Below are 16,823 nucleotides of genomic sequence, written 5' to 3' on the forward strand. Positions count from 1 at the left end.
ATCTATATTTGATTTTCAGTAGTAAACTTTCCAGTTTGTCCAAATCCTTAATAAAGTATCTATTAATCAAAAAGTCTCATCCTAAACAAATTTACTGTGAAGTTTTTGTCATGGTTATTCAACACATATGGGAGGCTGAATGTAAACAAATCAACATGCCATGGGTCACAGATTTTACTTCTGGAGCAACATCAGTGCCTGATTACTATTACTTACTTTGCACTGTAACTAAAATGCACAAAGAGAATTGCACTATATAAAATATGCACTAAAGAATAAACAGTTTCCTTTAATCAGTTCTAGAAATGACTAAATTTAAGCCAAGCATCACCAACAGAAAAATATACAAAAAATGTTTTAAAAGTAGATAGCAACAATTTCATGGATTCTGACCTGAAGTATTAAATGCGATCTGAGTCCACTAATTGCTTCCTTTTTTTAGATCAGTGTAACAAAAGGAAGAAGAACCAGTAAATGTACAATGACAGAACAAAACTAGAGCTAGAAAATGATATGAAGTGAATCATGGTGCATTGTCTATATATTTAAAAAAAATAATAATAAAATTGTTATTATTATTATTATTATTATTATTGAATAGCAGTAGTAGTATATGAGTACATATATTATTAATACAAAGACTTTATTTTCTTCAAAGGTCGAGTGTGGCTTTGCTATGGTGATCAGCATGTTGGCAAATTGAGTGAAGTACACTGCAGACAGTCCACCATGAATGATCTGGAGATCAAGGTAAAAAGGAAATGTTAGACTAAAACCTGAAATAGGCATACCATTTTTCTTTTTACGCTTGCCATATGGCAGGAATATTATGTTATAGCATCCATTTGTCCATCCATATATCTCTCTGTTCCCTTTTTCATTTCTGCTGAGTTCTCCTCCACCTACCAGTAACAGACTTGATGGATAGTGTGTACGTAGGGTAATGAGAGTTCTGTCTATTTAAGTGTCAAAAAATTAAAGGTCAGGGTCACTGAAAGGAAAGAAAAATGTTTTTTTTTTTTTGCAATAGCTTAGAATCATGGATTTTTATTTCTTTGAAGTACATCCAACTGTTTCAATGCATTTTTTTATGTCAAATAATGGGTAATTAGATCACAGTGGCCAAAATGTACCTAGTATTATTCACGTCATATTTACAGATAGCACATTGCATATGGTATTGATTGTGCCCATTCACTTTTCAGTTGGACTCAAGAGTAATGTGTATTGCAGCCATCTCCAAGGAAACAGTTGTACTGGGCACCATATCTTGGATGCTTATTACTATGGATACCAACACTAGGTATGACTGTATTCACTAATGTAGGTGTATGACACATTTCTAATGTTGAGTCCCAAAATGCTAATTGTACTATCTGTATATGGAGCAGCAATAGAAGGGTTGGGAACATATTGTTACCTTTGTATGTCTAACAAATGAGTGTTGCAGCCAGTTCATAGTCAAGCAAGTTTACAATAAATCCTTAAATTTGGTTTTAGCAAGTGTCATTAGTGTTCATCTTTGCTCTCACTAGAGACTAGATAGTACTGTTGTCTAAACTTCCCTGTTGGATTCTCTCTCAGTGGTAATCCTTGTCAAAACTAAGTTGTTCATGATGACCATTACATTAGCATTGTCAGAACTGTATCTCATGCAGTTTGATCATGAGATATGCTTGTCTCTATAGAAAAATGAATATATGTCACATGTGGGACTGACCATTTCATTGGGGGAAAGGGACAGCTTAATATTTTTTATTTTAATCGGGTCTTTATAGGTAATGCAGCAGTAATAAATGCCCTCTCCAGTTTGGGTGTTAACTCTTTATCAACACAAATCAAGTGTGCAAACATGAGCATGTGCTTAGTATTTCAATCAATCTATTTCATGGCTAAAATCATCCTGAAATGCATGGGTCAATTATTAGCTATTATTTTAACAAGGTTAAGATAAAGAATTGAGAATATAGAACTAAATTTAATGTTCATTTAAGCATGTCAAATAAGCTAAATACCAATGATGGTACTCATAATTCGATGGATATTACAGTAGATACTTCAGTATGACTAATGTAGTATGTGCAATGAATTAAATGCTACATACTGATGGTACTCATGATTCGATGGATATTACGGTACATACTTCAGTATGACTAATGTAGAATGTGCAATCAATTAAATGCTACATACTGATGGTACTCATAATTCAATGGATATTAAAGTACATACTTCAGCATGACTAATGTAGTATGTGCAATGAATTAGATGCTACATACTGATGGTACTCATAATTCAATGGGTATTAAGGTACATACTTCATCATGACTAATGTAGTATGTGCAATGAATTAAATGCTACATACTGATGGTACTCATAATTCAATGGATATTAAGGTACATACTTCATCATGACTAATGTAGTATGTGCAATGAATTAGATGCTACATACTGATGGTACTCATAATTCAATGGGTATTAAGGTACATACTTCATCATGACTAATGTAGTATGTGCAATGAATTAAATGCTACATACTGATGGTACTCATAATTCAATGGGTATTAAGGTACATACTTCATCATGACTAATGTAGTATGTGCAATGAATTAGATGCTACATACTGATGGTACTCATAATTCAATGGGTATTAAGGTACATACTTCATCATGACTAATGTAGTATGTGCAATGAATTAAATGCTACATACTGATGGTACTCATAATTCAATGGATATTAAGGTACATACTTCATCATGACTAATGCAGTATGTGCAATGAATTAGATGCTACATACTGATGGTACTCATAATTCAGTGGATATTAAGGTACATACTTCATCATGACTAAAGTAGTATGTGCAATGAATTAGATGCTACATACTGATGGTACTCATAATTCAATGGGTATTAAGGTACATACTTCATCATGACTAATGTAGTATGTGCAATGAATTAGATGCTACATACTGATGGTACTCATAATTCAGTGGATATTAAGGTACATACTTCATCATGACTAAAGTAGTATGTGCAATGAATTAGATGCTACATACTGATGGTACTCATAATTCAATGGGTATTAAGGTACATACTTCATCACAACTAATGTAGTATGTGCAATGAATTAAATGGTACATACTGATGGTACTCATAATTCAATGGATATTACGGTACATACTTCAGTATTACTAATGTAGAATGTGCAATGAATTAAATGGTACATACTGATGGTACTCATAATTCAATGGATATTAAGGTACATACTTCAGTATGACTAATGTAGTATGTGCAGTGAATTAAATGGTACATGATGGTACTCATAATTCAGTGGATATTAAGGTACATACTTCAGCATGACTAATGTAGTATGTGCAATGAATTAGATGCTACATACTGATGGTACTCATAATTCAGTGGATATTAAGGTACATACTTCATCATGACTAATGTAGTATGTGCAATGAATTAAATGGTACATACTGATGGTACTCATAATTCAATGGGTATTAAGGTACATACTTCAGCATGACTAATGTAGTATGTGCAATGAATTAAATGGTACATACTGATGGTACTCATAATTCAATGGATATTAAAGTACATACTTCAGCATGACTAATGTAGTATGTGTAATGAATTAGATGCTACATACTGATGGTACTCATAATTCAATGGATATTAAGGTACATACTTCATCATGACTAATGTAGTATGTGTAATGAATTAAATGCTACATACTGATGGTACTCATAATTCAATGGATATTAAGGTACATACTTCAGTATGACTAATGTAGAATGTGCAATGAATTAAATGCTACACACTGATGGTACTCATAATTTGATGGATATTACGGTACATACTTCAGCATGACTAATGTAGTATGTGCAATGAATTAAATGCTACACACTGATGGTACTCATAATTCAATGGATATTAAGGTACATACTTCAGCATGACTAATGTAGTATGTGCAATGAATTAAATGCTACACACTGATGGTACTCATAATTCAATGGATATTAAGGTACATACTTCAGTATGACTAATGTAGAATGCGCAATGAATTAAATGCTACACACTGATGGTACTCATAATTCAATGGATATTAAAGTACATACTTCAGCATGACTAATGTAGTATGTGCAGTGAATTAAATGTTCCTGTTACTGCTGTGCTTAAACAAAGTAAAATCATGTCAACCTGGAGATTTTAAATTTATTTTTGCTGAGCTTTGCTTGTCATGTTGATAGGGTATTGCTTCCTGGATTGCATTTTTCAAAAACGAATCATACTTGAATGCTATTCAGACAACTGAAATAATCATGTTTTGCATGTCGTATTGGAGTAAAAATTTGACTTTAATATAATTCAGCTGTTCACAAACTTTACTAAAGTTGGCCTCAAGTTTCTCATTCAATTCAATATATGTAATAGTATCAGTTATCCACCATATCAATTTGGTGTTCTTACCATATTTACTGTATATGTTGGGACACCATATTTGTTGGGACACCATAAATTAATTTTAAAAGTAATTTTTGTGTGCACTGTATGTTCTGGAACACATCATTTTTTTTTGTCATAAGTTGTGGGGCACTTTTTAAATCATTTGAAAATTACATGTTGGAAAATGCACTCCAACTGAAATTTTATTTAAAAAAATATAAAACTGTACTTGAGACAAAACTCTTTAATCCACTGCAGCATTATCTCATCAACACAACCCTTCTCCTGCACAAAATTATTGTTACAGGCAACATATGACTTGAAGCAGAAACTACAAGCACTAAAGTCAGACTTTTTCAAATCTGCACCATTCATGCTAATTCTCACACATTTGACCCCCATCTTATTGTCAGTCCATCCAGGAATGAGATCAAAGTGTATTAGAATTTCATCCATGTCAATGATCATACTGTCTGCAAAATCATCTGCTTCTCTTCTGGCCTTCACAAATTCATCAAATAATTTTATTTTCTCCAAATCTTCTGTGTCACTTTAAAAATTGTTCCATTGTTTCCATTTATTTTCAAAATTCCCATGAATGCTGGTGAAAAGTTAGCTTCCATATCTCAGCCATCTTTGTATATTCAAGAAGAAAAAAAAAATTGGCACACTTAAGAGAATCCAAAGTCGGATTCTGAGGTTGATTTGCTTTGTAATAAAAGTAACCTTTGTCTTTGATTTCCTGTTATTAAGTTCAAACAATGAGTTTACTCCTTGTTGTCAGTTTTGTTTATTCACCACCTGGGCATCTGTGTACTTGGCATCTGTAGTTTTAATTAATACAAATGAGCATTGATATCTGCAGGCAAAGAGTATACACAGCAATAACTTGCTTTAATGATACTTTTGTAACCCATGCTAGCAAAAAGAATGTCACTTGCACTCAAGTAAATGTGTTTTCAAAAAATGATTTTTATTTGTGAGACTGTGATTTAACCCTTTACCTCATACAACCATCTTTGGATGCCTCTACAAAAGTCGCATCGAAGCACCTTTTGATGCTTCTACAAAAGTCCCATGGAAGCACCTATTGACGTCAGCTGTAAACATCAGCCATTTTAAGCCAGTTTTTGTAGCGCCACTTTGGGGAAAACCCCTTATTAGATACTACATTCATTTCTGTGAATGACAATTACGTCAGATCACGTGGTCACTGTTTATGTACTGGTCGATATCTGCTATTTAAAGTAACTGGGTCGTAATCTCCACTCTCCAAAATGGTGGTCGCGGATTTCATTCAGTACTTACGAAGTTTTCATTATTAGAATCACAACTATGAAAGATTCAATAACCTAGATAAAGGCTCTGATATTGATATAGGCTGCAGTTAGTTTTTATAAATTATCAAATTTAGATGACTTAGTGATGTAGACACAGACGAAAAACTTTTAAATTTCGAGTATGAGAAATGGCAGCTACGGTTGGTCACATGGCCTCACTGACATGATGGTGAACGAGTTCTCTCCAGATTTTAAAGCACATAACAAATTCTTCCGTGATAAATAATTACACAGCTATAACAATCAGACTTTACTCTTAAATTGTTCCACATATAATAGATGTGTACCAAAAATGTAAAATGGTTAAAATTGCTGTTAAACATAAAATACATTACATTGCTTAACAGTTCACAGGCAGGCCTATGCATATGCTGTCGACTAGGTAACATGTGTTCTATTTATAGCGAGCTGCACTTTGTCACTATGCTCTATGAGGTAAAGGGATAGTTGACCTGGATATAATTCAATCTTGGTTATTTTGCACCTAACATCATGTCATGCGTGAATGACAGTTGTCTTCAAGATATCAGTGGATTATTTCCCTCTCATTTGTGATTTTGTTGGATCCAGTTTTCAGTTATTTAACATATTCAAACTTTTGAGCACAACCAAACATGATTTGTTTCTCAATGTTTGTGTCAGTGAATAACACATTGTGTGTTATTGGACATAAGCAATACACACTACAGTATTGAGGCCCATGCTACATATACAGAGTTCATGGATATATTTTATTCTTTAATGCTCATGATGAAAAAAAGAAATAAATGATAATATGAGGTTAATTCTTATCTGTCTTAAATGTTCAGTGGGGAGGCACAAATTCAATACAAATTTATTTTGTTTCTTAAGTCTTTGGACATATGACCTAGATGAAAAAGTTTCACCATAAGTTCTGGACAGGAAAAAAATAATTATTTTATCGTGTCCCAATATATACAATAAATATGGCAACTAGACAGATTGGGTTGTTCTACTTTGTGTACATTACCTATATAAATTAGTAAAATGGATTCTCCCATAGCAGAATTTGACTCAACATGTGACCCTAGCAGGCCTAGCCATTGTCATCCAATTAAGTAATATCAGAAAGGTGGAGGTTTATCTCAGACCACCTTACTTTTTAATTACCTTTATATGAGCTGTATAGGTTTAGCCAAGCTTTGAGCTGGACATTTTACTGGAATCCTATATACTGATTACAAGCATAATTATGTCACAGTGACCAGGAAGTGTTTTTATTCTTAAGAATCATGTTTTTCGAAACATGACCATGTCAAGGGGTATGAGACTATTGTTTTTTGTGTAACATGGCATGTAATGGCAGGTATGCCTTCCATATTTAAGCAGTCACTACATACAGGTGGACTGTTCTCACTATCAAGATAGCTTATCAGTCCCTCACCAAGAGTGACCTTACTTTCATGAGAATTAAAACTCATGAAGTTAGGGCTATTGCTGCATCTTGGGTCTATTTGAATCACTTCTCTTCGGAAGGTGTTCTGAGAGCTGCTGCCTTTTGGTCTCACACTACCTTTACCTCTGTTTACCTTTGATCTTTTTGCATCATAGTGAAGGCATTTTTCATTGGGTCCTATAGTGATCACTTGCACTGGAAGGGTAAGTACTGTAGTCTACCATACCAGATTTGTTGAGCCATCAGCCTCCCCTCTAAATGGTAAACTGAGCAGTGCAATTGTAGCAGGTAATGTATTTGATGGTATTAAACTATGTGTGTGGTAAACTAAACCTGGAACTGCTGTAAAGATTCTCTCCTCCTACTCCACTTTGATATGCTGTAATCTAGTTCAAAAGAGGTTGGTATTCCACATATTGGCTGAGAATAAAAAGTCAGACTAATTGAAGGAGAGAATAATTAGTTTTGGACTGGGGAACATGGTTCCTTGAAAAGGAAAAGCAGTGCAATAATAACAGGTAAGTATTACAGAATTAAAATTAGTTTTACTCCTCCACCACTAAAAATTACATTTCTTATCTTTTGTATAAGTTCAATTATGGGGGAGAATTTTGCATATTATTTATGTCTTTACTTTTGAAAAGAACTTTATTAGAGTAAAGTAATTAAAATAGGCATGATGTAATGGTTGGGGGATAGTGTAGACAGAATTTTATTTTTACAACGCCACATAAACATGCTTTGTTAAATGGTGAACTGATAAGTTATTTCATCCTAAGAATTAGTGATATCAAGCCCACTTGGCTCTCTTGGTATTATTTGTGGTCTCATGACAAACAATACTCTGGTATGATCTAAAACGTGTTTTAATTTAAGGTTAACAATGAAATATTCTGTGCCTCAGAAACTATTAATGTACAATAAAGAAACCAAAACCATGTGACAGTTTGAAATTAAAACCCATGAATTTTTCATGAAACAAATTGCATGCAAAATGAACCAGATTATATTTTTTTTTATAATAGAGATAACTACTCATGATTTTAAATCACGATGAGAAAACAACAAAAATATTAATGAAAATAAAGAAAATTTCCTGTTAAAAGATAAATAAACAAAAGTAAAACTAATATATAAAAAGTAATGGAATATTTAATGATGAACAAGTGAATGATTGCATATATATTTAGTTATACAGTTACTTTTAGAACACACTAGTGAATTGCAGTGTGCAACAGAGTTTAATTTCATTGCCATATAATATATGTGACCATACAACTTTATTCGACAACTATTATGTATTAATGTATCAGAATCATCAATGTGCTATAGTTGAATTACTTTGACTCTCTCTATGAGTAATAGTAGTGAGACTTTCTGAAATGGTTTTGGGTGGATAAATGTCTAGCTAAATATGCAAAGAATCGATCCCCATAAGGAACATTAGCACAGAAAATATTAACAATTGAGAGATCAGTAAAATACCTTTATAGTTTTATTCTTTGCCCTGCAACTATTGAAAAACAAATATGTAAAAATCATTCATTTGTTGCTTTTATAGATGACAAATCAATGAGTCATTGTGGTGTCATAAAATCAATATGATGTACTAACAACCACTGGCATTAGGGGAGTTCATAATGGAGTTTATGTACATCCAAGGTCTTTTTCTAGTATGCGATGGGAAAGTCCATTGACATTCCAGTTGAGGTTAAGGTGTTTTTGCAAGTATTTATTTTGAAATATTCCGATATGAACAATGTGCATTTGCTGAAAGACCTTTCATATTTCTGCTTCAATTAGGGCAATACTGTGGCAGCTGAGACTCCATGATGCTGTCTTGTCAGTGTGTTGTTATAAAGATGATGATTCCATGGTGACAAGAATATTTGCTGGACTGGCAGATGGGACAGTTGCTGTTGTTGAGGTAACATTCAGTGGTTGCTTCCAGATTCATTAGCAGAGTGCAGAAATAATGCAGAAATGGGATACAAAATAATGTATTAAAAAAACTATCGAGAGGCAGAAAAATGTTCAGTTAGGACAATGTCAGTGCATGTCAAGGAGACAACTTAAAAATGTAATCTTGCAATTCAGGTATTAACATATTTTCAGGGTACCCAGAAATTTGCCCCAGTAAACTGGGACACTTTAGTTGTTGCAACAAAATCACTGTAAACCAGGTTTATATTTGAAGAAAAGAGCATAAATACAGTTTGATTAAATTCATCAGAGGCCACATGTGCTTGGGTGTTGCATTTATAGGTCACCAGCATGTTTGCTATTGAGGGCTGAGTAGACAGTATCTTGTTTAAGCTAAATTACTTCATTATAATTAGGTTGAACTTAATTATCACACAAAATATGCATGTCAAACCATCATGAACATTGTAAATACTTGTACTAAAACATAATATTTCATTTAACCAAATTCACACAAAGAATGTATGTTCATTTCATACAGAGGAATTGATTTTGAGTAAGAAGTGTTGGTTTGTGCTTATAGCTGGAAAGATTTTTTTTTCTTCCCCTTTAAAAGTATTACTATTCTAATAGCTACTTGAATGATACGTTCTACTTATAGCCAAGATAACTCTTCCTTAATGACCAATCTTTCTAGGTTAGTACTATCAGGAACTCGGGTAGAATGTAAAAATAAAAATTTGTATATATATTTTGTGTTATATCTAACAATATTATATGTAATTTTTTAAAACTATAGGTAATTGTAGTTTAAAATGTTTTAGTTTTACTCAGTATACATGTTGATAAGTTCACATCCTGTGAATTTGAATTTAAAAAATAATATTGGCATAATCCACATGTTTAAGTATGTAAACCCACTGGGGTCAAATTGGGTCTTTGAGACAAAAAAGTTGCGAATGTTGACAGTAATATTGGAGATATACTCTGTAACATTGCAAATATTTACAATGATGTTGGATATATACTCAAAAATATTGCAAATATTTACAATAATGTTGGATATATACTCAGAAATATTGCAAATATTTACAGTAATCCTGCAAATTAATAGGATAATCACTGATTAATGTTAGATAGTTTATGTTACCTACAGAATAATATTTATAACTGTGTGCAACTAGTCAGTTGAAATGAGTTGGCCTGACACACTCTCTTGATGGATAGTTTGTTTATGGTTAGGATTTTCATGCCTTTTAACTTCTAATTCAATTCTTCCCCCATTGTTTGATTGTTACAAAAGACGCAATTAACATGATAATACTCATTATTTATTGTAACAATACAACAAATACTTTCACAAATTGGAGATTAACACAGTTCATCATGCTTAGTTAGGTTCACAGAAATCCTTGCAGACATAGCTGTGACATTGGTAGGTTGACGCTTTTCATGTTGGAATACAAAAGGGCATACAGTATTTAGATGATTACACTGAAACTGAATTAAGACAATATAAAATATGAACTTCACTTGACTAAACCCTTACTTTATTGCTATTTCTTTCTTTCAATGTTGCCAATTCTACTCGGGTAGAATGTAAAAATAAAAATTTGTATATATATATAAAAATATATTAGTGACATTTCCTTGGATCAAAATTTCATTGAGTATTGTTATCAACAGTGTACTGGGAATTTCTTTTTTGTGTGTAAACTATACTTAACAAAATATGATGACTTAAATTGTTATTTAAAGATGAGAATTTTGATGATGTCCAATGAGATGATGTTGAATCAGATTTCCAGGCACTAATCCAGTTTTTGAACAATCAAACAAGCAATATATCATTTACTAGTTTTGATCACATATGTTCATCAAACATGAGTTGATTTTTATGGTAGTTTGTGGAAAAGGGGATCTACACCAGACCCTATATTATTAACAGGCTTGCAAGTTATCAAGGTGTGAGTGTTTGTGTGTTTATACATGCATACTGGGTTTGTGTCTTTGTTTTTTTGTTCCTTTTATGTACATATCTATACATCCATAAATTTGGTTATGCTTATATACTGATTTACTGCAGTATGTTTTTCAGGTGGTATGCACCATGGTACTTTTTCACACTGCTCGTACAACAGTAGTTTCCATCAATATGAAATGTATTGAAATTTCCCAAGTAATCTTGTTATGAATTTAATGCTATTAACTGCATGGTTTCATTTTACATGACAAAATAACTTTGAGTGATTTTTGATGAGGAGGAGAGCAAAAATGAGGAGTTTCTCTGGTTTGATCTTGAAAATATTGAGCAAGCAGAGGAAAGATACATTCAGCAGTTGGATATTTTGCGAGATTTAGATTCAGACATAGAAGTTTCCGAGATTGAATCGTCAGAAGAAGAGGATGCTGATAGCAGTGAGTTCTTACGGATCTAGCAGATTGGAGTGATCATCTTTGGCCTGTCCAAATCAATGATTTTAGTGGACCCAATCTTGGAGCTACAACAAACATGGACAAGGAAAAAAGAGAAATTGATTTTTTTCATTTGTTATTTCCAGAGGAACTGTACTAAGACATTGCAAACAAAACCAATTCATATGCCCAAAAATACATATTGGTATCACCAAACAAAACATGGTATCCAACAACACCAGACAAGATAAAAGGTCTGATTGGGGCTCATGTTGTTATGGGAGTCATTCCAGCACCAGCCCAAGACATGTATTGGTATAACGATAAACTTTTCCATCCTTCCTTCATTGAACTGAAATTTATTTGTACAATATTTGAAAATCTACAAAAACAATTTCATGTGACTGACACCAGCAACAACCCACTTCGAAGAACACCTGGGTATGACAAACTGGCCCACATTCAACCAATATTGGGGTGTATTTGCAACACATGCACTAGAGAATACAACCCACATCATGAGGTGTCCATTGATGAAGCAGTGATTGGATTTTCAGAATGACTGGGCAGTATGTGCCTTTAAAACCGACCAAGAGAGGCATCAGAGTATGGGTTCCAGCAGATCCTCATAATGGATATGTTGGGGACTTTCAGGTTTACACTGGAAGGACTGACAACAATCCAGAATTGAATCTTGGACAAAGAGTTGTTCTTGATTTGATGGAACCTTTGTTTCCTCTTGGACACCATGTCTAAATCGACATTTTTTTTACATCTCCAGGCCTATTTCTTGAGCTTCGACAAAAAGGTACGTATGGCTGTGGAACAGTTTGGTCAAATCAAAAGGGTCTTCCATCTGGATTACACAAAGTAAAGCTGAAGGAGCAGGGCCAAAGCATAATCAAATGGAAAGGAGACATGAGAGTTACAGTTTGGCATGACAACAAGAATATCACTTTACTGTGTACCAACTGGGATGACGAGGCCACATCTGTTAGCGGAAGCTGACAGATGGTTCCATCAAGAATATTCCATGTCCACTCCCAGTCCAACTGTACAACATGTACATGAATGGAGTAGACCATGCAGATCAAATGTGAGCAACTTACAGCACTGGCAGAAGGTCCTTGAAATGGTGGAAGCATCTGTTTTTCTTTCCTTTTCAACATTTCAATAGTAAATTCATATTTGCTGATGAAAGAATCAGGGAACCATACTATCATCAACAAAAACAACAGGAAAAGAGCTAGAACCCAGCTGGAGTTTAGAATGAATCTTGCACATCAACTACTTGGGGTATTTATTGGTAAAAGGAAAAGAGAAGTGGAAGTTCAAACCCCCAATTCAGCAAGGTCAACATTGGCAAGTGGTCATGCCAAAGAAAAAACCCTGCAAAATGTGTTCACTGAACAAAGTTTGATCTGAACCAACAACTGGATGTGAACAATGCCAAGTAAATTTATGTGCAAAATGTTTCAAACCATATCACAGTTTAAATTTTCCTGGTTTATTTCAATGAAATTAAGGGCTGATGACATGATATTTCTAAAAATGTTGGACATAATTTTGTAAATAGTGTATAAATAAGTTGTGAAAGACTTGGACAAATAGGAAAAAAATACATCACTATGTAGACAAATTCATGTGGAATAATTGGTGAAAATTTTGTAGATTTTTATTGGATACAAGAAGAGAAATTAAGGTAAGAGTGAATACATGTGCATGATGTTTACAAAATTTTCCAAACAGGTAAAACTCTCTGGGGCACAAGCAGCTAGTCACAGCTTAGTGCTGCTGGGGCATATCAGCAGTGATACTGATAACAGGTCTGGGGCTGAATGAGTTAAATCCATTACAATACAGTCAGTTGTATTTGTCACAAATTGTGCATATTTTTTAATTAATTATAGTGTTGATCTTTGAATCACATGTTTGACACATGTCATGCATGCCAACATGGTTTTCAAATGGGATTTAGTGAAAGATATTGCATTCAAATTTTGGTAATTATAGGCTTCATTGTCAGCACTTTATATTTTCATTAATGAGCTATCTAATGATATCAGCACAATGTCCTTTACAGGGTGTCATACCATGGTATACCACAGTTATATTAGAAACCAACAATGTTCTGAGGCAGGGGTCTGACACTCTTTTTAACATTTCTCACTGTCACTTGCCAGAAAAAGTTATCTTGCATTAATTCATAGCAAAATAACCATATTATATCCATTATGTTATGAGGAAAAAAAGTAATTATCTTTGAGATAAAAGAAAAGAAAATATTTTGGCTCAAAACAAAATCGCAGCCCCACCCAACACACCAAAAAATAAATGATCAGTACCTCAAAGTAGGTGAATTTGCTATATGTATGTTATTTATTGAAAAAGTGTTCTGCAAAAAACTGTAACTAAAGTACAGTCACAGTGATTAAGCTTACTCTATAGCTGACATCCTGTGATAGTAGTCACAGTAATTAAACTTACACTATAGCTGACATCCTGTGATAGTACAGTCACTGTGATTAAGCTTACACTATAGCTGACATCCTGTGATAGTACAGTCATGGTGATCAAGCTTACCCAATAGCTGACATCTTGTGATAATACAGTCACAGTGATCAAGCTTACGATATAGCTGACATCTTGTGATAGTACAGTCACAGTGATCAAGATTACCATATGGCTGACATCTTGTGATAGTACAGTCACAGTGATTAAGCTTACACTATAGTTGACATTCTGTGAAAAACATTGTGCTGACATTAGAGAATGTGCTGAAAAAAATAGGAAGTGTTGACAAGCCTTCACTTTACTAGCTACACTATTGATATATTATGCAGGGAACACCAGGGCACGATATTTATCAGAGGTGACTAGTAAACATAAAACAGACTCAACCATTGAAAACATATTGAGTGGAAAATTATGTAAAATCCGATGAGAAAACAACTGCTGTCCTGAAAATCTTAGAATGATTTGCAGTCATACAAAAGAATACATGTACAGAAAATATTGATATATGCTAGTAAAAAACTAAAATAAACATTTTATCTTTAATTGGGATATTTTCAAAACATTCCATTTGGCCACCAAGTTGCCATAAGTGACATATGTCAAACGTGATTAAAGGATAATAAGCATAATTATATTTGTAATATTCAGAATGAATTTGTGACATATACAACTGCTTTGTAAAAATAATAATAAAATTTATTTGTTATTTTGTAAGAAATGAAATTATGCTGTTAATATCATTACATTTATAACAAGATTACTCTGAATTTCCATATAGACCTTATTGACAGAAACTTTGAAAGTATAGTGTAAAAGTACTATGGTACTGCAGTAATTCAGTTTACCAGTTATAGATACACAGAACATACAGAGGAACTGACAGTAATATATATATATATATATATATATATATATATATATATATATATATATATATATATATATATATATATATATATATATATATATATATATATAACTGCACACATATGCATCTACTCAGTGCAATTTGACAGACCTGCATACATGCATTGACATTCATACAGTTGGACAGACAGGATTATGTAAATAAATAAATTAAAACATTCACAGTTACCTCCCTATATGCCTATCTACCTACCTACCTATCTACCTACCTGAAAAACACTCTGCCAAAAATATTTACTCCTATTTGCAAAAGTATTGTAAATATTTGCAAAGATGTTATGTTGTAGATCATGCACTAAGTGTAGTTGAGACATGAATCAAATAAAGCTGTACCTTCCATTTATTTATTTTAATGCAAAGCATTGCAACTTATCAGGAAGTATATGTATGGATCAAATGTTAAGCATTGCAACTTATCAGGAAGTATATGTATGGATCAAATGTTAAGCATTGCAACTTATCAGGAAGTATATGTATGGATCAAATGTTAAGCATTGCAACTTATCAGGAAGTATATGTATGGATCAAATGTTAAGCATTGCAGCTTATCAGCAAGCATATGTATGGATCAAATGTTAAGCATTGCAACTTATCAGGAAGTATATGTATGGATCAAATGTTAAGCATTGCAACTTATCAGGAAGTATATGTATGGATCAAATGTTAAGCATTGCAACTTATCAGGAAGTATATGTATGGATCAAATGTTAAGCATTGCAACTTATCAGCAAGTATATGTATGGATCAAATGTTAAGCAGATAAAGTTGTACTCCCCATTTTTTCAGTCGTTATTTTAGTGCAAAACAAGGGTGACAAGAGTGAACAAGCATTTGAAATGCTAAGTAAATAAAGCTGAAACACCCATTTTTCATTGAATATTTGAATTCACAAGAAGATGATTCATCTATATGTATATACAGCATGTTTCATTTTAGCCTAAAATTGATACCAACTTCTCTGAGAATGATCTTTGAGCAGAAAAATGATTACATGGAACTTATTCAGCAAAATAATTTGTTTTTCTGATTTCAGCAAGTAAAGAAGCCAGTAGAACCCAAAGTGGAAGCAATGTACATTATGATTGGTCAGGCCCCTGTCACATGTCTGATGCTATTGGATGAACAGTTGTGGGTTGCTAGTGGCAACACGGTTTCCATAATTCATGCCAGGTACCTGCTTACCTACTAAAAATGGAATCACTTACAATAGTTATGTCAATCATGTTGAGTTTTGAATTATCTTTTTCAGGGAGAAATATGCTTGATTTTAAAGCATTTGTTGTGCTGATTACTGTTAATTAAGTTTTGATGGAATTCCAGATTTTGGGGGATTTCATGATTGATGGTCAATTGATCTGATGATACATAATACCTAGGCCTTCGTTTTCACTCTGTGTCTACTGCCAGTCCAAATTTTTATCCATATTAATCTCATTGCAAAAGCATATGTAGGTAACCATATCCATGCTGTTTTCGAGGATTTTTTACTCTATTTGAATGTGGAAACCACATTTTTAACCCAGTAGTAAACATGGAACTGTTCAAAGCTGTGCAGCATTTCTGGGAACCTTGTCTTGTCCCTGCTGTTCCAGGTGATAGTGAACAGTGATGTCACAAATGGTGGTCTTGCACAAAACAGCAAAGATGTCTTGATTTTGCCAGAACTTTTTCTCATCCTCAGCTCTTACAGTTCCATTTGTCCACAATATTCTTTCACTTGATGAAAGATAGCACATACATGTCAGCAATGCCTATAAATCTAGTCCAGAATGAAACACCAACCATACACATGAAGGTCAAGCAACTGGTCTGCATTCTCTCTGCATCACTACATTCTA

The 16,823-nt window shown here is 33.3% G+C and overlaps 1 protein-coding gene across 3 annotated transcripts in view; it reads left to right on the top strand.

Annotated features, from left to right (window-relative positions):
* LOC149778279 (uncharacterized) overlaps nucleotides 1-16,823 on the top strand; it is a 333,696-nt gene that overhangs the window by 299,018 nt on the left and 17,855 nt on the right. For all 3 annotated transcript variants that reach the window (XM_089939080.1, XM_089939082.1, XM_089939081.1), the window contains 4 exons: nucleotides 659-750; nucleotides 1,206-1,303; nucleotides 9,007-9,130; nucleotides 16,019-16,155. In XM_089939080.1, the coding sequence (XP_089795206.1) occupies nucleotides 659-750; nucleotides 1,206-1,303; nucleotides 9,007-9,130; nucleotides 16,019-16,155 (451 nt within the window). The remainder of the gene's footprint in view (nucleotides 1-658; nucleotides 751-1,205; nucleotides 1,304-9,006; nucleotides 9,131-16,018; nucleotides 16,156-16,823) is intronic.

The sequence above is a fragment of the Sinohyriopsis cumingii genome, chromosome 17 (genome assembly GCF_028554795.1).
Source record: "Sinohyriopsis cumingii isolate HCF-2022 chromosome 17, ASM2855479v2, whole genome shotgun sequence".
In the NCBI taxonomy this organism is placed as follows: Eukaryota; Metazoa; Mollusca; class Bivalvia; order Unionida; family Unionidae; genus Sinohyriopsis; species Sinohyriopsis cumingii.